Source organism: Thecamonas trahens (assembly GCF_000142905.1).
Source record: "Thecamonas trahens ATCC 50062 unplaced genomic scaffold supercont1.12, whole genome shotgun sequence".
Lineage (NCBI taxonomy): Eukaryota > Apusomonadida > Apusomonadidae > Thecamonas > Thecamonas trahens.
Genome location: NW_013657668.1, coordinates 232759 through 257319, shown reverse-complemented (window position 1 = coordinate 257319; position 24561 = coordinate 232759). Strand labels below are relative to the sequence as shown.

The 24561-nt window shown below is 63.7% G+C and overlaps 14 protein-coding genes across 14 annotated transcripts; 8 read left to right on the top strand and 6 right to left on the bottom strand.

Annotated features, from left to right (window-relative positions):
- Positions 1-783: 783 nt before the first annotated feature.
- AMSG_03276 (uncharacterized protein) lies at positions 784-2593 on the top strand (the record flags this gene model as incomplete). The annotated part of the gene is made up of 1 exon (XM_013904665.1): positions 784-2593. The coding sequence occupies one exon, from the start codon at positions 784-786 to the stop codon at positions 2533-2535; it is 1752 nt and encodes a 583-aa protein (XP_013760119.1). The 3' UTR covers positions 2536-2593.
- A 655-nt stretch (positions 2594-3248) lies between these two features.
- Positions 3249-3960, top strand: AMSG_03275 (uncharacterized protein; the record flags this gene model as incomplete). Its single annotated transcript, XM_013904664.1, has 2 exons — positions 3249-3586; positions 3793-3960. Exons 1-2 carry the CDS (start codon positions 3263-3265, stop codon positions 3958-3960), a joined length of 492 nt encoding a protein of 163 aa, XP_013760118.1. The 5' UTR covers positions 3249-3262.
- A 301-nt stretch (positions 3961-4261) lies between these two features.
- Positions 4262-5376, top strand: AMSG_03274 (MOSC domain-containing protein beta barrel domain-containing protein; the record flags this gene model as incomplete). Its single annotated transcript, XM_013904663.1, has 2 exons — positions 4262-4648; positions 4684-5376. The coding sequence occupies 2 exons, from the start codon at positions 4262-4264 to the stop codon at positions 5374-5376; spliced, it is 1080 nt and encodes a 359-aa protein (XP_013760117.1).
- Positions 5377-5414: 38 nt separating this feature from the next.
- Positions 5415-6850, bottom strand: AMSG_03273 (uncharacterized protein; the record flags this gene model as incomplete). The annotated part of the gene is made up of 2 exons (XM_013904662.1): positions 5453-6850; positions 5415-5424 (listed from the first exon to the last, which is right to left on the bottom strand). The coding sequence occupies exons 1-2, from the start codon at positions 6772-6774 to the stop codon at positions 5415-5417; spliced, it is 1332 nt and encodes a 443-aa protein (XP_013760116.1). The 5' UTR covers positions 6775-6850.
- Positions 6851-7352: 502 nt separating this feature from the next.
- On the top strand, positions 7353-7835 carry AMSG_03272 (uncharacterized protein; the record flags this gene model as incomplete). The annotated part of the gene is made up of 2 exons (XM_013904661.1): positions 7353-7444; positions 7485-7835. The coding sequence occupies 2 exons, from the start codon at positions 7353-7355 to the stop codon at positions 7669-7671; spliced, it is 279 nt and encodes a 92-aa protein (XP_013760115.1). The 3' UTR covers positions 7672-7835.
- Positions 7836-8370: 535 nt separating this feature from the next.
- Positions 8371-9717, top strand: AMSG_03271 (uncharacterized protein; the record flags this gene model as incomplete). Its single annotated transcript, XM_013904660.1, has 2 exons — positions 8371-8582; positions 8724-9717. The coding sequence occupies 2 exons, from the start codon at positions 8371-8373 to the stop codon at positions 9442-9444; spliced, it is 933 nt and encodes a 310-aa protein (XP_013760114.1). The 3' UTR covers positions 9445-9717.
- Positions 9452-12324, bottom strand: AMSG_03270 (cysteine-rich repeat protein; the record flags this gene model as incomplete). Its single annotated transcript, XM_013904659.1, has 4 exons — positions 9452-10039; positions 10146-10292; positions 10352-12238; positions 12265-12324. 4 exons carry the CDS (start codon positions 12322-12324, stop codon positions 9452-9454), a joined length of 2682 nt encoding a protein of 893 aa, XP_013760113.1.
- A 1225-nt stretch (positions 12325-13549) lies between these two features.
- On the bottom strand, positions 13550-14389 carry AMSG_03269 (GTP-binding protein rhb1; the record flags this gene model as incomplete). Its single annotated transcript, XM_013904658.1, has 2 exons — positions 13550-14110; positions 14381-14389. The coding sequence occupies 2 exons, from the start codon at positions 14387-14389 to the stop codon at positions 13550-13552; spliced, it is 570 nt and encodes a 189-aa protein (XP_013760112.1).
- Positions 14390-14835: 446 nt separating this feature from the next.
- AMSG_03268 (uncharacterized protein) lies at positions 14836-15847 on the bottom strand (the record flags this gene model as incomplete). Its single annotated transcript, XM_013904657.1, has 2 exons — positions 14836-14903; positions 14980-15847. The coding sequence occupies 2 exons, from the start codon at positions 15845-15847 to the stop codon at positions 14836-14838; spliced, it is 936 nt and encodes a 311-aa protein (XP_013760111.1).
- A 64-nt stretch (positions 15848-15911) lies between these two features.
- On the bottom strand, positions 15912-19168 carry AMSG_03267 (acid phosphatase). Its single transcript, XM_013904656.1, has 2 exons — positions 19106-19168; positions 15912-18891 (listed from the first exon to the last, which is right to left on the bottom strand). The coding sequence occupies exons 1-2, from the start codon at positions 19147-19149 to the stop codon at positions 16026-16028; spliced, it is 2910 nt and encodes a 969-aa protein (XP_013760110.1). The 5' UTR covers positions 19150-19168; the 3' UTR covers positions 15912-16025.
- Positions 19169-19645: 477 nt separating this feature from the next.
- On the top strand, positions 19646-20650 carry AMSG_11761 (uncharacterized protein; the record flags this gene model as incomplete). Its single annotated transcript, XM_013904805.1, has 1 exon — positions 19646-20650. The coding sequence occupies one exon, from the start codon at positions 19646-19648 to the stop codon at positions 20648-20650; it is 1005 nt and encodes a 334-aa protein (XP_013760259.1).
- Positions 20651-20688: 38 nt separating this feature from the next.
- Positions 20689-21114, top strand: AMSG_11760 (uncharacterized protein; the record flags this gene model as incomplete). Its single annotated transcript, XM_013904804.1, has 1 exon — positions 20689-21114. One exon carries the CDS (start codon positions 20689-20691, stop codon positions 21112-21114), a length of 426 nt encoding a protein of 141 aa, XP_013760258.1.
- A 321-nt stretch (positions 21115-21435) lies between these two features.
- On the top strand, positions 21436-22891 carry AMSG_03265 (uncharacterized protein). Its single transcript, XM_013904655.1, has one exon. It carries the CDS (start codon positions 21453-21455, stop codon positions 22560-22562), a length of 1110 nt encoding a protein of 369 aa, XP_013760109.1. The 5' UTR covers positions 21436-21452; the 3' UTR covers positions 22563-22891.
- On the bottom strand, positions 22580-24469 carry AMSG_03264 (uncharacterized protein). The gene is made up of 2 exons (XM_013904654.1): positions 24380-24469; positions 22580-24116 (listed from the first exon to the last, which is right to left on the bottom strand). Exons 1-2 carry the CDS (start codon positions 24402-24404, stop codon positions 22597-22599), a joined length of 1545 nt encoding a protein of 514 aa, XP_013760108.1. The 5' UTR covers positions 24405-24469; the 3' UTR covers positions 22580-22596.
- Positions 24470-24561: the final 92 nt, after the last annotated feature.

Here is a 24561-nt window from a genome sequence, read left to right as displayed (position 1 = left end):
GTGAGACGAGCAGGCGAGGCGTCAGGGGACGGAGGCTGGCTGGACCATGACCACCAGGCCAAGCCTGTGAGACCACCCACAGCCAGCGCAACACCACCAGCAACTACCACCCACCGCTGTGATGACATGGACATTGGTCAAGTCGGGTGTGAGGGGGGGGTGGGGGGTGGGGTGGGCGAGTGTCTCTCTCGGTGGCCGTGCGTGGCATCAAGCATCACTGGGCAGGTGTGAGGCCACACCGTCTTGGCAGCTGCCGTGGCAGCCATGGCACCAGGTAGCACCAGATCAGACATTGTCATCTCGGCCTCTTTGTCACTATGATTCGCTCTTCCATCCGCCTCACACCATCCCATGGCCATCTCACCAGCCCATGATCATACTATCCGTGCATCCGCAACTGCATCCGCACGCCGATGATGAGCATCGGACTGGTCCCCATCCATCGCACCCATCCATCGCACCCATCCATAGCACCCATCCATCATCATCATCATCCCATCACCTCCTATTGCCTCCCATCACCTCCCATCACCTCCCATCCCATCGTCACCACTACGTTCCGTCTCTTTGATCCTGCACGTCGCCTTGCGCCGGCAAGTCGCCTTGCGCCGGCAAGTCGCCTTGCGATGTTCCCTTCGCTGTGTCACTCGGCCAGCTCTTTGGTGGTGCGGCACCACGTTCCCTCCGCCACGGCAAGCGGCGACCCACAGGCCGCATCATAGCTAGAGACACCCCTCCCCCCAGACCCTACCCCCCCCCCCCCCCCCCTATCCCTCCCCTGTTATGGCAAGCCAAAGAGTGCCTGCGGCTGTGGCGTCGTTGCAGAAGGAGGTGGCTGAGCTGGAAAGGGCGGCAGACCGGAAGAGGGCCGAGCTGGCGGCCCTGCGGGAGCGGTTGGGCTTGCCTGCCCGGGTCAACACCCGGCGGGCCCTGCAGCGGTGGATGAAGGAGCGATCGATGGTGCCGTTGATTGTAGGCACGTCGGAGACTGGCTCACGGGATACCCGATCGGGTATGATGCGGATGACCGCCCTGTTGCAGGCCAAAGCCGTTCTCCATACCTCGGTGGATCTCTCCATCGTCGCCGACGATGTCAAGCGGATGTTGTTCGACGTCGCAGGCGGCGAGTACAAGCTTCCGTTGCTGTTTCATCGCGGCGCGCTCATCGGAAACATGGAGCAGGTACAAGAGATGGAGGATTGTGGATCGCTCGACGCCGCCCTCGCCCAGCCGGCCATGTACGAGCGCTCGCCGCGGAAGACTTTGCCGGACCCAGCCCAGGCTCCGACGGGCACCGAGGGCGTCGCGGCGCGAGTCGTGGCGTGGGACCATACGATGGTGGAGGAAGCTGTCAACGCTGAGCACAAGGAGCCGATGGACGTGGTGTACGATACCGGAATGGCGGTGCTGGACTCATTGCGAGCCCTAGTCGAGACCGGGCGCAACGCCGATGGCTCGTTGACCGCTTTCCTCAAGGCATCGACGACGCTTCGTGATGGTGTTCTCGACCTCGCCGAGGTCATTGTCACCATGCTCCAGCCCGAGCTTGCGGCGACCAAGAGCGTCGTTGGCGATGCGGCCGACGACGAGTATGTGTACGAGTACGAAGACGTCGAGAGCGATGGCGAGGACAGCGATAGTGATGGCGGCAACGCGAGCGAAGCGAACAGTGGCGACGGCGGTGGCGGCAACGAGACTGGCTCGACCGCCGAGTACGATGCCGAGAAGAAGCTCATCGCTGGGGTGTATGCCGAGGTGCGGGCGTCGGGCCAGAAAATCCTGGTCGCGTCGCACAAGACGCTCAATCGCGACCCGGCGGTGATGGAGGCTGCCTTTGTGGCGCAGCGGACGGCCATCCGCGAGCTGGTTATCGCGCTGGCGCGGCTGTTCATGGAGCATCCGAACGGAGCGCCGCAGCACGCGGCTCAGCTTCAGGCCAAGGGCGCGTCGATCTCGCGGCTCTCGCTGGAGCGGCTAATGACGCGCAAGGCCGAGAGTGCGGGCGATGCCGGCGACGCCAATCTGGAGCCGGTTGACGACCAGGACTCGATCGACCGCGCCGTGCTCTTTGCCAAGTCGAAGCGGCGCGGCCGGCGCGGCTCGTTTGCGGCCAAGCAGCTTGCCCGTAAGGTCTCGCGGGCACAAGAGCGCGAGCTGCGCAAGACAGCGCAGGCGGCCGAGGCTGCGGCCGAGGCTGCGGCCGATGCGTCGGGCGTCGCGTCGGCCGGCTCGTCGTTCTCTGCCGGCTCGTCGTTCTCGTCGAACCGCGGCAAGGCCGAGCTGGGGGCGGCGTCCAAGATTCTGGAGGCGCGGCGGGCGGCGCGGCAGAAGCGGCGCGAACAGCGGCTATCCAAGTCGGGCCGCGAGTCGCCGGCAAGCTCGCCGGGCGTCGATCCATTGCAGGTCAAGGCCGAGACCGTTTCCTCGCTCCTGGATCCGGAGGCGCGCCGCAAGCGGGTCGAAGAGCGCCGGCGGCGGTCGTCTGCCGCGCGCGAGGACGCGCCAGGTGCGTCTGATTTGCAGGGGCGTCCATGAGCCGACGACGGGATGGGCAGGTGAGGGTCGCCGGGTGAGCAAAAAGGTTGAAGTCCCTCGCGACGTCAGTGTAGTCTGCATTGAGTGGACGGGCGGCACCGCCTGATCGGGCGCCCGTTCTCGCGTATTCAGCTGACAGAGGGTGTAGCACCGTCTCCCACGTCGTTCCAGCCGCGTTGCGCAGGCACTGTGCCTCGGCAGGCCCGAAGGTCTGCTGTCGTTGGCAGGGGCGCTCCGCATCACGGTGCGTTTCTGGTCGATGGGCCTTAGCTAGGTTAACCAAGGTGCGCGTTTCGCGCCTCTATGTACTCGGTGCGTCCGCAGACCTTCCCACGAGTGAAAGGTACGTAGCGCCGGGCCCCGGAGGACCCGGATGTGTTGGTTTGCTCGTGTGCGCGAGGATGAGCCACGAAAGAGTCTCCAACCAAAGCAAGTTTGGTCTCGGCCCGAGTTGTATATCGAGCCGCTCGCCAAGCCGCCGCTCTCAAAATGGGTTTCACACACGACGCGCTCAACCGAGACATATCCAAGCCTCCAGCGCCATAGTAAATCCCTGCATAACCTGCAAAATACAACCCACGAGCACGCTCCACTCCCAAGAGGGCTTGATCTGGTCCGAATGCATTCTCTGTTAAAGGCACTGGGCGTAGATTTAGCTTGCTCCGTCTCTGCGGTGCGAGAGCAGGCGGATCGGCGACGAAGCGACACCATCTCACTCTGGCCGACCATGGCGTCGTCGGGCAGCTTTGGCGGGCGGGCACCACCACAGTACACAACAGCGAGTCCACCATCGAGTGGATACTCTGGTGGAGGAGGAGTGCCAGCCAATCCTGGTGGCGGGCGAGGCCGGGCAAGCCCACAGGCTGGGGGCGGGTGGGGCGCTCCGGCTCGACCGGCGGGCCCTCCTGCCGGGCACAACAACGTCCAGCTCCACTTTGACGCCCAGGCGCGGAGACACATGATGCGCTCCCGTGGCGGGCTTGCCGAGCAGTGCTTTGACGACTGCGTCACCCACTTCAAATGGTCCTACCAGGGCTGGCAGACTGGTGAGGTATGTGTCTTGCTTGGCTTCATCGCCTCTCCCCCCCCCTCCCCCCCCCGTCCCCCTCTGTCTCCCCTCACTTCCTGTCGTCCCTTCTCCTCTCTCTCCCATGACGCGCTTCTCAGACTCACCCGCCTCCTCTCCCTCTATTCGATCCCCCCCTCCCTCCTCTTACTCGTGTCAATGGATGGATCGCATGGATGTGGTGACTGTAGTGGGCACTGGATGAGGCTGAGCAGGTGTGCATCTCCAACTGTGTGGACAAGTTCCTTGCCGCCTCGCAGCTCGCGTCTAATCTCTTCGCCAAGCGCATCGAAGCTCGTGAGGCTGCGCAGGCTGCCGCTGCAGGCACCCATGCCTCGGGAGCCTTTGCAAGACGATGATGATGGCAGTCGATCGATGGCGATGGCTTGTGGCTGATGGCGATGGCTTTTGGCTGATGGCGCTCGCCCGCCACATGTGTGCCGATGGTGGTGAGCCATGGCGAGTGGTGTTAAAGGTGTTCAGAGCCCAAGTACCGAGCCCAAGTACCTTACGCCAGATTTTCTACCGTCTGTCGCCCACCACCGCCCACCATCGGTCTTGTCCACCGACTGGTCTCGTGCCGGCTGAGCTCGCCACCATCCTCCCCTCCCCGTAATTCCACGCACCCCCCTACCCCTCTCCGCTTCCCCTCATTCCGTTATGGCAGCAATTGCAACCGGCTTGGCCTCGGCAGGCCTTCTTTTCGGCGGATACCTCTTGCGTGCTGGGCGGGCAGCAGCAGGAGCAACCGCACGACCGAGTGTTGGCCAGCTGTTCGTGTACCCGGTCAAGGGCTGCGCGGGCGTTGCCGTCGACTCGGCGCAGCTGACGCCGTACGGCCTGGCGCACGACCGCGAGTACATGATTGTCTACCGGAAGACCGCCGATATGGCCAGCAATAATGAATGTGACGAGAGTGTGTGGCACTTTCTCACTCCGCGGGTCGTGCCCGGCATGATCCGGCTGACGCCTCGAGTGGCGGCCGACTCGTGCGAGCTGGTCGAGATGAGCCTGGACGGCGACGTGCTTCAACTCGATCGTGAGACCGTGCGCAAGCCGATCACGGTCGAGCTGTGGGGGAGCATCTTGCTGCGGTAGACTGCGGCGATGTTGCCGCCGCGTGGCTCGAGTCCAAGCTCTGCCCGATGACCCGGACGGCGATGCGGCTGCGGCTGGTCCATCTCGGTGCGTCGCCGTTTGAGTCACGGCCCGAGGGTGGGCGCAGGGCACTGGAGGATGACTCGGTCCCGTGGGTCTCTTGGCCAAGCGGCTGCCGCGAGCTTATTCCGTCGGCTATCGAGGCTGGCGCCTTTGCCGACGGCTTCCCGCTACTGGTCCTCTCCAGTGCGGCGATCGACGAGCTCAACTCGCGCCTAGCGGCCGCCGGCGCTCCGGCAGTCTCGATCCATAACTTTAGACCCAACGTGGTTCTCGACGGTGTCCCGCCGCACGCCGAAGACTACGCTGAGATGCTCGTTCTTCCCGAGCGCGAGCTCGAGCTGGTGTGCGTCAAGCCGTGCGCCCGATGCTCGGTTCCGACCGTCGATCCGGCCACCGGCGTCCGGTCGCCCGAGGCGCAGCCGACCAAGACGCTGCGGACGTATCGGGCGGCAGTGCCCGGAGAAAACGATGTTTTCTTTGGCATGAACGTCGTCCACACCAAGTCCGGTGTGCGGCTCGCGCGCGGCGATGAAGTCGTCCTAGCGCGGGCTGCCGAGTACCGCGGGCCGGCTGCGCCGGCGTCGTGCGCTCGGTTCGCCACAGCTGAACACTAGCTACGGCGTGTCAGCATACGCTGCCGTGAGTGCCGCGATCAGAGACGCCTTGTTCCCGTGCGCCGGGAGGTCGTACGCAGCGAGCTCATCTTTCAGTTCGGCGACTGTCAGCGCGTTGAGCGGCGACGCTGCGATTTCCTCGGGTGACATGTTGAGCGGGATGGCGGCGCGCTTGCGCTTGCGCGCCTTCTTCTTGGCGGCGACCTTGGCCTCGAACTTTTCCAGCGCGTTGGCACCCGGCAGGTACTCGGGCGCCCACCCGTCGGCACGCTTGCCATGCGCAAAGGTAAGGAGAAAGAGAGGCAGAATCTGCTCAGCCTGGAACATGATCCACTCGTTGCCGGCCTCATGCGAGTCGTAGCCAGGCTCGCACGGCTGCCCGCGATAGGTCGTCGAGTCCGAGGCTGGAATCGAGAGCACTCTCCCACGGACAACCGCGGCGACAATGACCTGCGAGTTGCTTGCATACGCCGAGGCGACGCTAAAGTTGGGCGAAAAGTACACACCGCGGCCGTACCAGCCCGAGTCGGTCCGGTGCTTGACGCCCGGCTCGGTGCCCGGAACCACCAGACCTTTGGCGGCGATCGACGCCAGCGCCGACGACCGTGTGCCATGAAAGGCAAGCCGCGGCCGCGCTTCCTCCGAATCGGCGCCGTAGACCGCCATGTACTCGTTCCACTTGACCTCAAACTTGGTCTCTAGCACCTCGGACGAGAGCTTCTGCAGCTTGAGAATGCTCTTGCCCATCTTGGTCATCGACTCGAAGATGCGCTGCACAAAGGCGTCCGCCAGCGTCGCCACATCGCGCGGATTGGCAAGCTCCTTCTGCAGCGCTGCTTCGAGCGCGGCCGCCATCTTGCGATCAGCCTCGAGCCGGAGCGCCTCGGCCTCGGCCTCGGCCTCGGCCTCGGCCAGGGCCCGGGCCAGCGCCTCGTCCTCGGCCATCTGCACCTGCGCCTCAGGTAGCGGCGGCAGCGGCGCTGCAGCCTTCTCATCCTGTGCCAGCTTGCGTGCCAGCGCCTCGTCCTGTGCCAGCTGCGCAAATGCCGCGTCCACATCTTCCACCACCATGTCGCCGCACATCTCAGGGCCCGAGGCCTGCGGATCGGGGTTGCCCAGCACATCGAGGCCAAACAGCCCCGCAAACTCGAGGCTTACCCCAGTGACGGACGACGTACCGCGCCGGTCTCCCAGCGGGACTAGACCTGAGATCCGACGCCCCGCATTGCCGGCGCTGCTTCCCCAGTCCACGCCATCGAGCGCGATCCAGTACAGCGAGCGAACGAGCCAGAAGCCGTCGCCAGCGGTCAGTTCGGCAGACTCGCCTGTCCGCACCAGACGTGTGGCACCATCAGCCTTGCGGATCCGGACCGGATTGACGCCGGCGACCTCAAGCATGGCCTTGGCCACCTTGCCGTCTCGGTCCGACTCCCACCGGAGCACCGCCTGCCGGCGCGAGACATGTTTGTCTCCGCCGACCACCTCCCGCCCCAGCACCAGCTCGGACGCTACCGCCACAGGCAAGCAGGTCAGAGGCCCACTCCCCGCCTCTTTCCCGTAGATAACCACCGTGCCTGCGTCGCCTGCCTCGCTTGTTGTCGCCATGGGTAGAAGAAGCAGCCGAGTCTTCCTCGCGGCAAGAGCTGAGCGAGGGTCAGAAAAAGGTCGTCAAGTGGGTGCCCGCCCGCCCTCCATCACTCTTGCTCGCACCCCGATGGCATTGTCCACGCTACTCAACAGAAAAAAGGTCGTGAACCCCCCCCCCCCCCCCCTCCCCCCTCCCCCTCCCCCCCGTCCTACGCACACAGATACACTCGGTTGCCGGCCGAGCGATCGCTCCGCTGGCTCGACGGCTTGAGATTTCCTCACATTTACTATGCTGGCCTTGAGTACCAGCACATCGTGCCAATTGGTACGAAGCGGCAGCGGACGCAGAGGCGGCGGGGCCGGGCGGGCACGGGCTCAAAATCGTCTCGATGGTCAAGCTCAAGGCCGAGGCCAAGTCCAAGGCGTTCCGCATCGCCAAGGAGCATATGTCCAAGCCTGCGTCGCACGAGGCTAAGCAAGCGTACATGAAGTCTGCCATGCAGCTGGAAGCTGAGCTCCAGGAGGATGCCGATTGCCGACATCGTCGCCTCGTTCATCGCCAAGGACGACCCCAAGCTCTCGACCTCGACATCAACTCGGCGCTCGACTCGGCGCTCGCCGGCGCGTTCGCGTCGCGCGACATGCACGTCCTCGCTCCTCATGTCGGCGTCGGCCACACCGACCGGCGAGCTCGTCCGTCGCAAGTAGATCCACAACGTCCACGGCGCCCCGTCATACCGCTGTGATCAACTCTGACATGCTCAACTTCCCGGTCGTCGGGGTCGTCAACGACAAGCTCCATACCGTTCGCGCCCGCCGCTCCTCCGGGTCGGCGCCGTGTGGCACCTCGCGCACCTCGCCCATGCTCCAGGTCGGACATCCTTCAGGCGGGCGTCTTCGTGTCGGCCGCCATCACGCATCGGGCGCGCCTCCCACCTCAAGCCATAGGCCAAGCAGATGTCGCGCAGCCTCGGCCGGTGACCTGGAAGTCAAGCATCATCGCGTTGTTGACTTTGAGATGCGCGACAACGCGTTCGAACGACCGTACCGTTAAGGGTTATAGCTCGCGTACACATGAGTCAAGGTCGCACTTGATCCACCGTTGTTCACCCCCGCATCGTTCCGTTCTCTCTCTCTCCCCTCCCCTCCCCCCCTCCCCCTCCTCAAAGGTCAATCCTACACAACCACTTCACATCACGGCCAACCGGTGCGGTTGAAGAGTCTAGAGCGACGGGATTTTACCACACAGCTGGTGTTCTAGTGGTTGTCGTTGTGCTGGGCATGTCGTTCTGCTCCCAGAGCGGAGGTGGGTGCTCGAGCCAGCCATGCAGTGCGGGTGGAGCAGGTGATGACGGACCTTCACCAGAGCGACCCGAGACGGTGGTGCTGTCGGCGCAGCAGCTGGCTATGACTACGTCAGAGCTGTATGCTAATTCAGGACCACCGGTCTTTACCGGCAAGTACGCCCGCGAACGGATGCCGGACATGATCGACTACTCGTGGCACGTCCACTACACCCCGGCCCGCCAGCGGCTCCACGACCGCATCATCGACGAGTTCCTCGCAGAGTGTCCGCAGACGGCTCTCCGCGCCTTTGCTGCTGCTGCTGCCGCCGAATCGTCGGACGATGATGCCCTGGCGGCGATCGGTGTAGTGCCCGAAGGGAGGGATGGAGACAGCGGGTGCGGGTGTGGCTCTGGGTGCGATGGCGATGGCGAGGGCGAGGGCGACAACGGGTGTGACTGCGGCGGCGACGGCAGCCTCACGGGGCCGGTTGCCGACCATGAGCCGTGGGCCATTTTTACCGCCGGCACAATGGGCTCAGGCAAGTCGTATGTTCTCCGCAAGCTTGACGAGCTCGGCGTCCTCCCTCAGCGGTGCTTTGTCTTTATCGATCCCGACAAGATCCGGTACAAGCTGCCGGAAATGGCGGCGTACCTTGGCGACGATCCAACTCTGGCCGGATCGCGAACGCATTTGGAGGCGTCGTACATCCAAGAGGTGATGCAGTCGATCGCGTTCAAGGTTCAGGCAGACATCATCATAGACGGCTCACTCCGGCACGCCGGCTTCTTCCGCGACCAGCTGTTCCCGCGGATCAAGGCCAAGTTTCCGACCTACCGTATTGCTATTGTCCATGTCACCGCCGAGCGGCATCACATTATGGAGCGGGTCGAGTCGCGGGCGGCCGCTACTGGCCGCCACATCCCCATCGACCTCCTGGAGGAGACCATGGCGCAGGTGCCCAACTCGGTCGAGACCCTCACACCGCACGTCGACCTTGTGGCTGCGGCGTGTAACAATGACGCGCCGCATCTGACCAGCCTCAATTTTGCGCCATCGCGCGATCCGAGCTCAGCGCGGGTCACCCCGCAGCTTGCGACTCCGGTCGATGTGCAGGAGACCGCCATCAAGAACTGGCACCTGCTTGGTGCCGCTTGGGGAGCGGTCTCACCGCCTCACCCGCACGCTTCGGCGTGAACTGCCGTCACGATGATGACATCAGCGACGACGTTGATGAACTGCTCATGTCAATCTTGATGTCACCAGCAGAGACCGACGACGCCGGGGCCGACGAGGTGGCACCGAGTGAGAACCGCACTCGCCGCGACGAAGAGTTGAGCGCTGACGTCTCGTCGCCGTCGTCATCGTCATCAAAGTCCGAGACTGTCGAGTTTGCGCCAAAGTCGACGTCTTCTTCCTCAAACAGAAATCGCGACGTCGACCGGTGCTTGTCAAACGCCGACGAGCTCGACGAGCCGAGGCCGCCGAGGCCGCCGGTAAAGTAGGCAAAGTCGTAGTCGTGGTCGTACTCGTACTCTTCACGAGCCTTGCGGACCGCTACCGTGGCGTGGGCGTCAAAGTCAATCAGGCCTGTCGACGCCGACGAGACCTTGGTCATCACGCACCCGGCCCACAGAACAACAGGCTCGCCGTGGCTGGCGCTTGTCTGCCCGCGGTACTTGCGCCCACGGACCACAGGCTGGTAGAGGTAGGCCTTGAGCGCCAGCCGGAGGCAGAGCGAGCAGAGTAGGCAGCCCGAGGCCACGCCGAGCACAAGCACGACGCCGAGCGACTGCTCAGCGCTCAACGAGCCGAGTCGGAAGGAGCGAGATGCAGAGTCGCTGCCAGACCCGCCATCCACCAACAGGTCGTCATCGCTCGGCGGCGGCGGGAAAGACGGCGGTGGCGGCTGAAGCGGCGGCGGCGGCGGTGGCGGTGGGAGTGGCGAGGGCGGCGGTAGGAGAGGCGGCGAGGGTGGCGGCGGCGAGGGTGGCGGCGGCGGCGATGGTGCTGGCGCGGATGAGTCGATACACCGGCTCGACCCACTGTCGCAGTATGCGCCTGGCGCGCAGTGGCCGCTTGTTGAGCATGTGGTGAGGCAGACGGCAGCATGGGCATGGGTCGGCACGTCGATGCAGGCGTAAGGGAAGCACGAGACGGCCGACTCGGAGCCGTCGAGCTTGCAGGCGTCGGCGCCGTCAACACAGACCGACTGCAGGACCATCGAGGCGTTGAGACAGGTTGAGCATGCTGCCGAGCTGCCGGGCGCGATGCAATTGACATGCGAGCAGCACGACGACGGATTAGATGTGTCGCAGCTCTCGACGCCTGCCCAGACGTGGCCGTCGCCGCAGACCGAGTTGGCACAGCTGACGCAGGCATCGGTGTCGATGGCGTTGCCGTCGTCGCAAGCCTCGACGCCGGCGTGGACGTGGCCATCGCCACAGACCGCGAACTTGCAGCCAACGCAGGCGTCAGTGTTGTCGGCATTGCCATCGTCGCACTCTTCGACGCCGGCATGAACGTGTCCGTCGCCGCAGACCGCCGTTCTACAGCCGACGCAAGAGTCGGTGGAAATAGTGTTGCCGTCATCGCACTCTTCGACGCCGGTCCACACGTGCCCGTCACCGCACACGGCGCGGTTGCACGAGACACAGGCATCGGTGGAGATGCTGTTGCCGTCGTCGCACTCTTCGTCGCCGTCGAGGACGACGCCATCGCCACAGCTGGCAATGGTGCAGTCGACGCAGTTGTCGGTGTTGTCGGCGTTGCCGTCGTCGCATGCCTCGACGCCGAGGTGGACATGGCCATCCCCGCAGACGGCATTGGCGCAGCTGACGCACGCGTCGGTATCGATGGCGTTGCCGTCGTCGCAGGCCTCGACGCCTGCATGGACGTGGCCGTCGCCGCATACGGCGAACTTGCAGCCAACACAGCCGTCGGTATCGTCGGCGTTGCCGTCGTCGCACTCTTCGACGCCAGCGTGGACAAAGCCATCGCCACAGACTGCGGGCTTGCACCCGACGCAGGCATCGGTGTTGACTGTGTTGCCGTCGTCGCACTCTTCAACGCCAGCCCAAACAAGGCCATCGCCGCAAGATGCGAGCGAGCACGAGATGCAGGCATCAGTCGAGTCGGTATTGCCGTCGTCACACTCTTCGACGCCGACCCGAACGTGGCCGTCGCCGCAGACAGCCGACTTGCAGCTGACGCAGGCGTCGGTGGCGACAGCATTGCCATCGTCGCACTCTTCGACGCCGGCGTGGACAAAGCCGTCACCACAGACGGCGTGCTTGCAGCCAACGCAGACATCAGTCGGGTCCGTGTTGGCGTCGTCGCACTCTTCGACGCCGGCCCAGACGTGGCCGTCGCCGCAAACGGCAGCGGTGCAGTCAATGCAGGCGTCGGTTGGATCCGAGTTGGCATCATCGCAGGCCTCGATGCCGGCCCAAACATGGCCGTCGCCACAGACGGCAGCGGTGCAGGCAGCGCAGGCGTCGGTGTTGTCAGCGTTGCCATCGTCACACTCTTCGACGCCGGCATGGACATGGCTGTCGCCGCAGACCGCCAGCTTGCAGTCAACGCAGCCGTCGGTGTTGTGTGCATTGCCGTCGTCGCAGGCTTCGACGCCGGCGTGGACGTGGCCGTCGCCGCAGACGGCAGACTTGCAGCCAATGCAAGCATCGGTGGAAACGGCGTTGGCATCATCGCATTCCTCGACGCCGGCCCAGACATGGCCGTCGCCGCAGACAGCGTGAGAGCACGAGGCGCAGGCGTCGGACGAGTCGACGTTGCTATCGTCGCACTCTTCGACGCCTGCGTAGACGTGGCCGTCGCCGCAAAAGGCCGGCAAGCAGCCGATGCAGGCATCGTCGGTGTTGGTATTGCCGTCGTCGCAGGCTTCGACCCCAAGTTGAACGTGGCCGTCGCCGCAGACAGCGTGAACGCAGGCAACACAAGCATCGCTCGAGTCGGCGTTGCCATCGTCGCACTCTTCGACACCAGCGTGGACGGCACCATCGCCACAGTAGGCATTGCGACAGGCGACGCAGTCATCAGTAGGATCTGCATTTCCATCGTCACACTCCTCAAGGCCAGCGCGAAGGAATCCATCGCCACAGATTGCGTTGCGGCAGTTGACACAGGCATCCGAATCATCGGCATTGCCATCATCGCACTCTTCTGCAGGCTCGCAGAGGAGACCATCACCACAAGCAAAGACACAATTGGGTGGCGGAGGAGGACAGTAGTCTGGATATGCTGGGCAGTAGCTTTGAATACCATCAACACACTCTTGTGACCAGCCGATGATGCAGCAGAGCGGGAGGGAGCCACAGACACACGATGCCACCGGCGGGTCAGAGGGGCATCCTGGCGAGGCGGGCGTGGGTGTGCAGCACGGCGGAGGCGGAGATGCTGCTTGTACGGCGGGCAAGCATACTGTTGTTGCAAGTATAATGACCATCATGCTCACCATGATGGTGGTTGTGGTAGCGGTGGTGGCCGTGGCCGTGGCCGGGACGGTGGCGGTGGACTGGAGGCGGGCGTGGGGGTGGCGGAAGGCGTTGTGGCGGTGGCGGTGCCAGGTACCCACAGCCATGAGGAGGGGGGGGGGGGAGGAGGAGGGAATAGGTGGTGGTGGTGATGGTGGTGGTGGTGGTGGTGGTGCGGGGGTGTGTCGTGGTGGGGTGTGTATGTGTGTGTATGTGTGGCGCCAAGTGGCAAGGAAGGTTGGGTGGTGGTGGTGGGCCGTGCAGGCTAGCCGAGCAGGACGAAAGGGGAGGGGGATGGAACAGGGAGAGGGAGATGGATGGCTCGTGTTTGATGGTATTTGGCTGATGGTTGATGGCCGTTTGTGTGTACGTGAAGGCGGACTTCACGGCCCTATGCGGGTGGGTGGGTGGGTGGGGTGGGGTGGGGTGGGGACTCACATGATGGTGCAACAACAGCCAGACTCTGCAGGCATGTCGTAGTGCTGGGTGTCTTCTCGATCTCGCGGATGATGAGTCGCGTCCTTCTTAGACCGCTGCGCGTTCTGGATGGCGTCAGAGACCGAGTTGAGCGAGGCCGTCAGCTCGTCGGCGCCGGCCTTGTTCTTCATGGCCTTGACACCGAGCTTGGACGACGTCTTTTCGGCATTCTTCACCGACTTCGCGTGATTCTTGGCTTGCTCCTCATACTCGGATGAGAGCGCCTCGGATGGTATTTGGCTGATGGTTGATGGCCGTTTGTGTGTACGTGAAGGCGGACTTCACGGCCCTATGCGGGTGGGTGGGTGGGTGGGGTGGGGTGGGGTGGGGACTCACATGATGGTGCAACAACAGCCAGACTCTGCAGGCATGTCGTAGTGCTGGGTGGTCTTCTCGATCTCGCGGATGATGAGCTTGAAGATGTCCTCGACACGTTCGTTGTGCTTGGCGGACGACTCGACAAAGGCGCAGCCCCACGAGTCGGCCAGAGCCTGACCCTGCTCGCGCGGGACTTGTCGCTCAAACTGGAGATCAGACTTGTTGCCGACGAGGACACAGGGGATAGTTGCGGCACCTGTGACGTTGAGAATCTTATCGCGGATGATCTTGAGAGTCTCGAACGAGTTCTTGGAAGCGACCGAGTAGACCAGGATGTAGCCATGAATGCCAAGGGCGTACTGCGAGTGTAGGATCGAGTAGTCGTCCTGGCCTGCGGTATCAGCGACCTCAAGGTGGTAGTGCGAGCCATCGACGTCAAAGGTCTTGTTGAACGTGGCCTCGATGGTCGGGTTGTACGCCTGGATAAAGACATCATCGATGAAGCGAATGGTCAGCGACGACTTGCCCACCGCCCGGAACCCGAGCACCGCCACCTTGCGGGTCTTGACATGCGGCTGATGGACGTAGTGGGCGAGGAAGAGCGACCGAAGCGGGCGTGATTGAGGAGCGGTAAGTGATGGTGATGGTGATGGTGACGATGGCTGGTGTGCTCCGTCTCCCTCCCTTCCTCCACCGCCCCCTCCCTCCCCCCCCCTCGGTCCGTCCTCATGTCTCCCCCTCCACCCCCCCCCTCCCCTCCCCCTCCCACTCTACCCCTCCACCCCCAACCCCTCCACCCCCAACCCCTCCACCTCCACCCCACCCTTCATCTCCCTCCTCACTACCACGTACATTCTTGCCCGCGCCCACAAGGGTGCCCGCTCCTGCTTGGACGACGAGCCTCCCATGGCTTGTGCTGCCTGAGGAATGCAGGCTCTTGCCGACGACGACTGGGCCGACTACGGCAGCCAGACGGGGGGGAGGGGGAGGGGGAGGGGGAGGGGGAGGGGGAGGAGAGGGGGTCTGCTACTGTGCTTCCTGGCCGGAGGAAGGTCAGCGAGAGTGGGGTGGTGGTGGGAGTGGGAGTGGTGGGAGTGGGAGTGGGAGTGGGAGTCGTGCGGTGGTTGCGGCAGGAGGTGGCATGGTTCGGCTCGTGCTCGATCGGGGTTGAGACTGATGCTGGTGCTGCCGTCGCGCGCAGCTGGTGCGCAACGCGTCTGTTCGAGAACTGGTCATCCAGTTGCCATGGCGCCTCATCGACAAGTCTATACTAGCTACGAGTGTGTATGTTACATACAGGTTATGCCGCCTGTCCGATCTTGCGGCTGTCACCAGAGTCGAAGCCAGACGGCGGCAGCCGCGAGTGCGCTGCCAACAACAACAGCCCATGCTCGCATGGCGTGCCAAAATGATGACGCAAGCTCCACATCTCGCATACCGCTACCTCCCGCTTCCACCATCGCCTGAAGGGCAGCATCCTTGCCTGCAAACAAAGTGTAGAGCCAGTCCTCGAGGGCGTCTTCCGAGACCAGGCTCTCCTTTGGTGGCGGATCGTGGCGGACAACAGCGACGTCGATGGTCAGACCGCGGTCGTGCTGCGGAAAGAGGATGTCCACAACACGTGGGCCGTGACCACCCGGGTAGCACAGCGTGATGTCGTAGACGTCGTGGAGAGCCGCATTGGCCGCGAGAACTCGCATCGCCTCGCCCACGGCCAAGGTCCGCGGGTAGAGGACAAGACGGAGTGGCGGCCGTCCGCGGCTCGCGGCCCACCTTTGTGATGACGCCGCCAGCGCAGCAGTCATGACTGCGCCCTCGGGCGCCACCAGCATCCAGTGGGTGTGCTTGTCGGGCGAGGCGCAATCCGCGGCGCCGGCCCGGACAGCGGACGCAGCAGCTTCGCGGGCGCCGCCGGCCACAAACACATCGCCGCGGAGCGCTTGTAGCCAAGCATGCGGCGAGGCGAGGAGGTATCGGATCGAGACGTAGCGGAGGCACCTAGTGCCCACGTCCTCCATGCTGGACAGTACGCTGCCGAGAACAAGCGCATCGGCGTACGAGGGATGGTTGACGAGTATGACTCCGCCGCGATGGTCTGCCGCCATCGCTGCCAGCACCTGGCGACTCTCGGCCGACATCCGCACCCGCACTCGGCACCACCATCGCACCGCAGCAACCGTAAAGACGGCTGCGAGATGCGCAAAGTACGTCGCCGCAGCCCGTGACGCCCGCTTGATGCCCGCCAGCTCAGCCACCCGCCCCACTGCGTATCCCACCACTCCCAGCCCGGTCAGGAGCAGCAGCTGCGCCATCGTCACGGCAGCCACCGCGGCCCCACCAGCATAGACCCTTGCTCGCCGAATCATGGCTAGAGACAAGAGGTGTCGCCACTTTACTCGTGCGCGTCGGCGCACACCTTTCCGGTCAGCCGCACGTCAGCGCTCGCTTGCTGCACCCGCGGTACCAACAGCACCGCAAGGCAGCTGGAACTTACTGCGGCGGGGGGATGACAGAACCGGGGACGTTGATGGCGACCGGATCGCAGTGAGCAGGCGCAGTCCTGTTGTTGCAGCCGACGACGTAGTTGCCAACAGCAGCATGCCACTTGGAGTGGACGAACCAGTCAAAGGAGATGATCTGTGCGCCTGAAGAGACGGCCCGGCCGAGGCGGTACGGGTTGTCCCTGTCCCAATACTCCTCATTCGAGTCTGCGCGAGTGCGGACGATAAAACCGCGCTCGACGGCAGAGACAATGAGGTCGTAGCCCTGGTCGTCTGTGGGGTCGTTGATCTTGACGACGGCCATGTCAGGGCGTGGGTCTTGGCCCTTTGAGATGGTGAACATGACGCGATTCTCGAGGATGGGCGAGCGCGAGGTGTACAAGTCGCGGAGCTCCTTTTCGTCGTCGAGGAAGATGATCATCTTGTCACGCATGGCGTCGAGCGAGGGCCATCCGTCGGTTAGAACGGCATGGGTGAGGTTGGCGTGCGAGCCACGGATGATGTCTGGAGTGACGATGCGGTCGCCCCAGATGGACTTGAAGGTGTCCTCGATGATGACCATGTCGCCAAAGTCGATGCCGTTGTAGGCGGCGACGAGGTCCTCCTGCCAGTCGTACTTGATCTCGAGGCCAACGACAAATGGGGTGTGGCCCGGGTTGCGGAGCGACCAGGCGAGGAGGATGCGGAGGCAGTCTGCAAGGCAGGTGCATGCCGACTGATCGTCCCAGAGCTGGACATGGAAGACGGCGGCAGCGCCACCGCGGATGTGGACGTCGATCTCAAACACGCGATTGCCCTTGTCAAGCTGGACGTCGAGCGGCTCGTGCTCGTAGGCCCAGGCAAGGATGCCGGACGAGAAGCCTGGGAAGACTGAGACTGGCTTGAGGTGGGCCGAGTTGTGGTTGCCGCGCTGGATAACATGGTTGAAGGCGATGCCCGGCGTCGAGTTGTAGGCCGGGAGCGGCGGGAGGTCGGCAAAGGGTGCGACGCCGGGGCACCCGCGGTAGAGGCCGACCATGAGGGTAAAGGTGACAAGGAGGTAGACGAGTGAGAGCGCGGCAAAGAAGCAGCAGCAGAAGACACCTCTCATGCCCATCGACCAGTGCTGCGAGCAAATGTGGAGGCCATCGGCACGCGCGAGCTGTGAGTGACGGTCGGTGTCCGGCAGGAGTGGGATGTGCCAGCCAACGCCGCGGCCGAGAGAGAGCCAGCCTGAGCCCGAGGCCGCCGCCACGTCCTCATGGTTGGCCTTGATCTTGGGCTGCGGCCCGCCTTGAAGCGGGACTGCAAGCTGCGCGAGAGCGTGGGCGGCCTTGCGCGGCTTGGACGCGGCCGCAGCGGGCTCACCTCCGATGACAACGACGTCGTCGTCGTCGTCGGACGAGTCGGAATCAGAGCCGTGGCACGCGCCGCAGAGCGGGCCGAGCTCGTACCAAGCGCCCTCGTGTCGCTGCGGCGGTTGGGCGAGAATCCGACCACGGATCTCCGAGTCGCTGGCGCTTGATGCGCCAGCAAGGTCCTGTAGCTCAGTGTCGAGTATCGAGGCACCGCGGCGGAGCGAGCTCCCACCGGGATGGAGGCTGGTACCAGCGCCCTCCAGCGAGCTTTCGTTATCCTCCTGCTCCTCCGAGTACGCGTACGAGTAGGCGTAGGTGTACTCGGACGAGCGGCCGCGAGCTCGCGGGCCAACCATGGACCACATCGACTCGGTGCGGGCTATCGTGTTCGACGGCGATGGCGGCGCCGGTGCGGTGACTGGCTCGCGCCGATACTGCTCCAGCTCGGCGTTGCGCGCAGCAACAAAGAGGCGCATGGCCTCGGCCTTGTCTTCGTCCGGAAGGGCGTCAAACTTGCCTGCGCGGAGCCGGCGGTCCATCGTCTCCTTGACGGCACGCTTCTGGGCGAGGGCGGCGAGCGCAGCATTGGCAAACGTGTTTTCCGGCTCGGAGACCGTCTTGACCTTGGGCAGCGGCAGCTTGGGCGCACGATCCTCGTGCTTGGCCACCGACCGAAAGTGCGAAAAGTTTTCGCGAAAGTGATGCAGGATAAAGACAGCGATGCCCATGAGGATCATGCCAAAGATGGGCAGCACAATGTGGGTCCACGGCGAGGCGCCGTCGGCACGGCCGAGCATCAGCGAGACCACAATTGAGGTGTACCGCCGCATGACGTGGAAGAGCGGGACGACGTAACCAAACTCGTAGTCATGGAGTGCAAGCGTGAGCTGGAAGAGCTGGAAGAGAAAGACGGCGATAAAGGCGGCGACGTAGATGCTGACAATGGTGAGGAGTGCGGAGACAAGGTGCGTCGTCACTCGCGCCGACGCAAACATGAGCGCCGAGAAGAGCGTGACCTCGGACATGAGCACCACCGGAAAGTACTTGCGGAACCGGGCGTTGGCCTCGGCCGAAAGACCCTTGATCTCGACCTTGCGCGCAATGAGGATCCGCAGGCCGATGGAGAAGATGAACAGCGCAAGGAGCATGCATGCGATGAAAAAGATGGTGGCAAACGACTCGCCCTCGACATGCGAGTCCAGCGGCGAGGTACAGAGGAGACCGCCGATGATGAGTGCGTAAGCCACATAGTCCAGGCGTGAGAGGTCCGTATCGGGGAGAAAGAGTGCCTCCAAGACAACCGTTAGCGCCAGTGACGACATCTGCGCCACTGATGACCATGACAGGCCCTCGTACTGGGCAGGCACAACCTCCAAGATCTTCCCCACTGCAAACAGCAGCAGTCCAAGATACCATCCCACGTAGTTGTACAGGTGCTTGGGTCTCCTCGACGTCTCCCTGGTCTCGATCCACCACAACGTGTGTTTGAAGATGAACAGTGCGAGGGTGAAGCAAAAGCTGTGGAAACAGAGATGATGACTGGGTGTGAGTGTGGGAGTGGGAGGGGGGGGGGGTGACTTCCAGGGTTGCGCAACGTTTGTTCCCGAGAGCGCGAGCCATGAGGGGGGGGGGTTCAAAGCCATGAGGAGGCTATGGGTATGGGTATGGGTATGGGTATGGGTATGGATACATCAAGGGGATGAGTGGTATTGGATTGGTGTGGTGTACATACCCCCCGAGAACAGACATGACAATGAGCCATGGGTTGACCGCCATCTCGCTCCTTGGAGGAGACGGGTGTGGTAGGGTGGTGGGTTGGCTGGTGGAGGAGGTGGGGAAGGGGGAGGGAGGGGAGGGGGATTGACTGCCTGTTCTGATTTGAATTTGACTTGACTGCTCACGGCTGGCTTTTGCGGCGGGACGGGACGGAGAACAACGCGACAAGGCGGATAGACGGACAGAGAGAGAGAGAGAGAGAGAGAGAGAGAGAGAGAGAGAGAGAGAGACAAGGCGATTAGAGGGCTTGGTCATGGAAGATATTCAGGCCAAGCAAGGTCAAAAGAAGGGGAGGCTGGAGGAGTTGCCTATGGAGTTGGTGCAGCGGGTGGCCGAGTATCTGCCACTGCCGTCGTTGCTCGCGCTATCGCTCTCGTCACGCGGCCTCCACGCCCAGCTGCTTGGCGATCCGGTGCTTGTCATGGTGGCCGCGGCGAGGCAGCTGGGACTCGAGGGATGCATGCATAGAAGGATGTGGCGGGCAGCAGGCAAAGCGATGCGAATAGCGTGCTCCGCAGGGGGGACGGACACCATTGATGTGGAAGCCACTGCCGAGCGGTTGCTCCTTGCGCGCCCCGAGACCGGCGCTGCAGATGAGCTGGCATGGTGGGATCTGGTCCTTCAACTCGACAGTCTCGACGTGATTTTTACTCCAATGCGGTTCGGCAGTCGGGTGTGGATCTTCCATGACTATGGCCCCTGCTCGATGGTGACCTTGGCGGTTGCACACGGCATGATTCCGCTGGCGACAGTCATGTACAACCGGGCCAGCAAGCCACTGGCCGGGTTGAATACCTGCCTCGCGTGCGCGGCTGCCGGCGGACATGCTGACTTTGCCCGCCGACTTGTGGCTGATGGCGCAGCCCTTGATGGCCTTGAAGGCATTGCTCTGCGACGGGCGGTGGTGACCAAGTGTGTCGCCGGCGTGGCGCTGCTCTTGGACGAGTACGGAGTGAGCCCGGCGCTCGACAACAACTTTGCCGTTGTCCGCGCAGCATCGAGTGGATGTGTGGAGATGGTCGAGGTGCTAGCTGCTCATGCGGACACCGATGTGGCTGCGCGCGGTAACGCCGCGGTATGTTCGGCGGCGCGACATGGCAATCTTGCACTTCTCCGCTCACTGCTGCAGCATCCGGCCGTCGATCCAACAGTGTCTGGTGACTTGCCACTCCGTGACGGGTGCGCCGGTGGCCACCTCGAGGTCGTCAAGTTCCTGCTTGCTCACCCGTTGGTCAACCCGTCAAACGTCGCACTCGGCCGTGCGCTCTGCTGCGCCGCAGACGGCGGGCATGCTGACGTACTGGCGCTCCTCCTCGACGAGACCGGGGTTGATCCGACCATTGCTGACGACGAGCCAATTGTGCGCGCCATTCGATCCGGGCATGCCGATGCGGTAGCGCAGCTCCTGAAGTCACCGGCAGTCGATCCCATGTCTCGCGGCGGCGCGGCGCTGGTTGCGCCGCAAAAGCCGGTCATGTCCAAGCGCTCAGGGTTCTCCTAGCGGACAAACGAGTCGATCCCAACTACTGCACGGGCGTCATGCTCAAGTCAAGCGTGTTTGCAGGTTGCACCGAGGTTGTTCAACTCTTGATTGCCGACCCTCGCGTTGATCCGACGGTCGGGAACAACATCTGCGTCCGCTTGGCTTGTGAGTATGGCCATACCACCATCGTCGAGCAGCTGCTGGCCATCGAAGCTGTCGACCCGATGCCGACCTCCTGGTTCGACTGGACCACCATGCATCGATCGGCCGACATTGTCCGCCTCCTTCTCCACCATCCCAAGGTCGACCTCAGCTTCCACGACGGATACACGCTCCGATGGGCCGCTGAACACGGCCACGCCGACCTGGTCGCCGACATCCTGACAGCCGGTCTCGACGCTGACATCAACGATGGCGCCGCCCGAGAGGCAGCTGCCGCCAACGGTCACGCCAACATTGTTGCTCTCCTCGGATGCAAATGAGGGCATACCGTCCAACGGGCCCCACGCACTCGGCGATTATGTTTCTCCGCAAGCAAACGTTGCGTGAGCTTGCCCGGCGCAACCTGCCAGGCAGCCAGCTGTGGCACCTTAGGCGCGACAGAGCTGCAGTTACGGCCGCGGACAGACGAGGACGGCCTGTTGGCGTGTGCATCGGCCTGTTGGCGTGTGCGTTGGCCTGGGTGAGGCCAGCATGGGTAGCGTTGTCTGAGCGCTATTGTTCTCCACCAATGTTGATGCGGTGCGGATGGGTAAATAGTTGCGAAAGCTGCCAACTTCGGCCGCGCCACCTCGCCGCCGCACCACTTGTCGCAGCAGCTATGAAGGTTTACTCTCTGGTTGTTTCAGTGGTTGTCGTCCTCGTCCTGGCTACGTGTGCGCAGTGTGGGACGGTGACGGTGGCGCAGCAGGCGCTGGCAATCGCCGATGTGGAGGCACTTATTGCCGCGCAGCCTGCGCGGACAGCCGAGCTGGTGCGACTTGGCTTTCACGACTCGGTCGGCGTCTCGCCGAACCATGTCTCGGACGGGTGTATCAACCTGGAGAACGCGGACAACAAGGGCCTGATCAACATTGTGGGCGCGATGGAGAACCTCTACGTCAACCGGCAGTCCAAGCTCGAGTATGGACAGATGTCGCGGGCTGACTTTTGGGCGCTCGGCGGCATTGTGGCCGCCCGGGTTGGCGCGGCCAACTCGGCGGCTTGCACGGCTGGCGTCTGTGTCCCGCCCATGCCGCTCACCTATGGCCGCAAGGACTGCGCGACGTCGCCCAAGACGGCAGCAGCCGGCTCGTTCCCCAACGCCCAGGGCGGCATGTCGACGGTCATGAACCTCTTCCGCAACGAGATGGGCTTCACCGACCGCGAGGTCGTCGCCCTCATGGGCGCACACTCGCTCGGCGCCGCCGAGGCGGCCGACTCGGGCGGCTTTACAGGGCCTTGGACTCGCCAGCCTAACACGCTCGACAACGAGTTCTACAAGGAGATGGTCAACTCGGCCTGGCGCCAGAACGCCCGCGCGGTCCCGGGCGCCAGCCCGGTTCACCAGTGGGACAGCGGTGCAGGTGGCCGCCCTGTTATGATGCTCAACACTGACATGTGCCTCCACCGCCAGATTGCGCCCAACACCGCAGGCGTCTCGTCGTGCGCTGCCGATCCCAACGCGTGTCCTGTCGCCGTCACCGACCGTGGTGTCAACACCACTGTCATTGTCGCCGAGTACGCCGCGAACAACACCCGCTGGGCCCTCGACTTTGGCCCGGTCTACTACAAGCTCGTCTCGATGAACACGCCCGGCCTGGTGAGTGCCGGCGAGGAGGTCCCGAACACGGTCGAGCCGACAACGGCCTCGGCCGCTGCTGGTCTTGTGCCGTCGGCCATGGTCGCAGTGCTTGTTGTCGTCGCCTCGATGGTTGTCTCCCTGGCATGAGCAGGCCTACATGCGCCAACGCGACAGACGCCTTTTATCTCGAGACAGCAGCAATGCGGGCAAGGCGCTCCTCGGTTGCAGCGGGGAACTCTTCGTAAAACAGTCGGTCGTTGGCGTCGATCTGGGCCCTCAGCTGCTCCAGCTGAGCAGCGAGTGAGTCCTTCATGGCGTGCTCGAGCTTGTCAAGCGCCACCTCCTGGGCGCGCTCGGCGACGCGGCGGTTGTACGACTCAATCTTGACCTGCTCCTTGACCATGGCCATCTGCTCGGCGTGATAGCGAGCGAGGTTCGACTTGCGCTCGTTGAGGATGGCAGCGGCCTCGCGCTGCTCCTCACGAATGGCGCGCTGCTCTTCGCGAAGCCGGGTGCGCTGTAGCGCAAGGCACTTGTCAAACAGCTTGCGGTACATGACCTCTTCGTTGTCGCGTCGGCGAAGCGCGCGCGACTCGATGGCACGCATCTCTTCCGAGGCGTGCTTGCGGAGAACCGCCCGCTTGCGCCGCCGCTCGTAGGCCGTGCGCCGGACAGCGGCCTTGGCCTTGGCGGTGCGCCGCTTGGCCCGCTGTTGTTTCTCCACCCGCGCCTCCTTCTCCAGCAGCTTGTAGTACGCCTGTTGGCGCGCAATCATGTCCTCCAGACCAATGTTTCGGTTGTACTTCGCCGTGTTGGTCTTGGCCAGCCGCTCCCACTGAGCCACCTGCTGCTTCATAAAGTGCTTGGAGAGCCGCGGGCCCACGCCGAGCGCCTGTAGCAGCTCGGGCGAGATGACCATGTCTGCATCGTCGGCGAGCGCGTCAGCACCCGCCAGGCCTGCGTGCTGGCGTGCGCCCACGGCGGACGCCAGCTTTCCAGCGCCCGACAGCTCGTCCCGGCGCGCTGCCTTGCGTGGCGACTTGCGGACCCGTTGTTTGGACGACCGCACCCGGCGCGGCTTGCCGTCCAGCGCCGCAGCCTCGAGCTTGCGCAGTGCGCCCTCGCCCTGCGACTTGATGAGGAAGGCCTCAAACTGGCGGAGCGTGTGCGCTCGCTGCTGCGCAGCCTCGGCGGCGTCGATGGCTGCCGCTGTTGCGTCGCGTGATGCAGCGATTGCAAGCTCGTCGTGCGCAGCAACGTCAGCCTGAATCGACGGGTGAATTGGCCCGCCACGCGCAATCGGCTTCTCCGGCTCTACGCTGTCGAGCAGCGGGCCAAGCTCCGAGCTCGTCGCTGACTGCTCCTGCAGTGACTCGGCTGCGGCCAGAATGTCCCACAGTGAGGCGGTAATGTCTGCCGTCTTGCCGACTGCGCCAACCTCGCATCGTGCAAGCGCTTCCACGCTCAGCTGGTTCAGCGGCAGGTCGACTGCTTTGCGGAGAATGCCGATGACGATGTTGGCGTTGGCCTCGGCGTCTGCCATCGTCGCCGGCGCCCTCACCAGGCCAGGCAGAGGAACTGCCAGCATGGCCTCTAGAAAGGTGGCAAAAAGAAGAGGTGTGCCCTGATTGGACGATGTCACCGAAGCCGGCATACCTGCCCGCTGGCAGAGCTTGTTGAGCAGTGCCACGACCTCATCCTCTGCAAGACGACGGCCACCAGCCGACCGAGCATCCATTCCCAGAACCCAATTCCGACCATCATCCATTCCCGATGTGAGTGACAGTCGATGTGGGCATGACTACATCCGTGGCCTCCATATCAGGGTGTGTGGTGGTGTGTGTGCGTGTGTGGTGGTGTTCGGTGACAGAGTCCGTTGCAAACTGAATTGAAAGTTTTGTGTCGTCGCAAGGTGACAACGAAGGGGATGGGCTCGGGGCTGAGGGGGTGGAGCAAGGGCGTACCTGTGGATGGAGGCGAGTCGGCCATGGGGTACAAATGGGACACGTGTGCCGTGTGTCTCGATGTGGGGTGGTGGGTTGGATGGGTGGGGTGCGTCAAGTGGCTGACGGTGGAGCCTGTGAGTCGTTTGGGGAAGGAGAGGGGGGACACGTTGGCTGGCGACGGTCTGCGACTGTTGGCGTTC

What these genes read in the sequence shown, in the direction of transcription:
- AMSG_03267 (XM_013904656.1), bottom strand. Translation starts at nt 19,149, where the DNA reads ATGGCGGTCAACCCATGGCTCATTGTCATGTCTGTTCTCGGGGG. An exon ending in GTCATGTCTGTTCTCGGGGG is followed by an intron (nt 18,892 to 19,105) that starts GTATGTACACCA and finishes CTGTTTCCACAG; the next exon opens with CTTTTGCTTCACCCTCGCAC.
- AMSG_03265 (XM_013904655.1), top strand. Translation starts at nt 21,453, where the DNA reads ATGAAGGTTTACTCTCTGGTTGTTTCAGTGGTTGTCGTCCTCGTCCTG.
- AMSG_03264 (XM_013904654.1), bottom strand. Translation starts at nt 24,404, where the DNA reads ATGGCCGACTCGCCTCCATCCACAG. An exon ending in CGACTCGCCTCCATCCACAG is followed by an intron (nt 24,117 to 24,379) that starts GTACGCCCTTGC and finishes GTCGTCTTGCAG; the next exon opens with AGGATGAGGTCGTGGCACTG.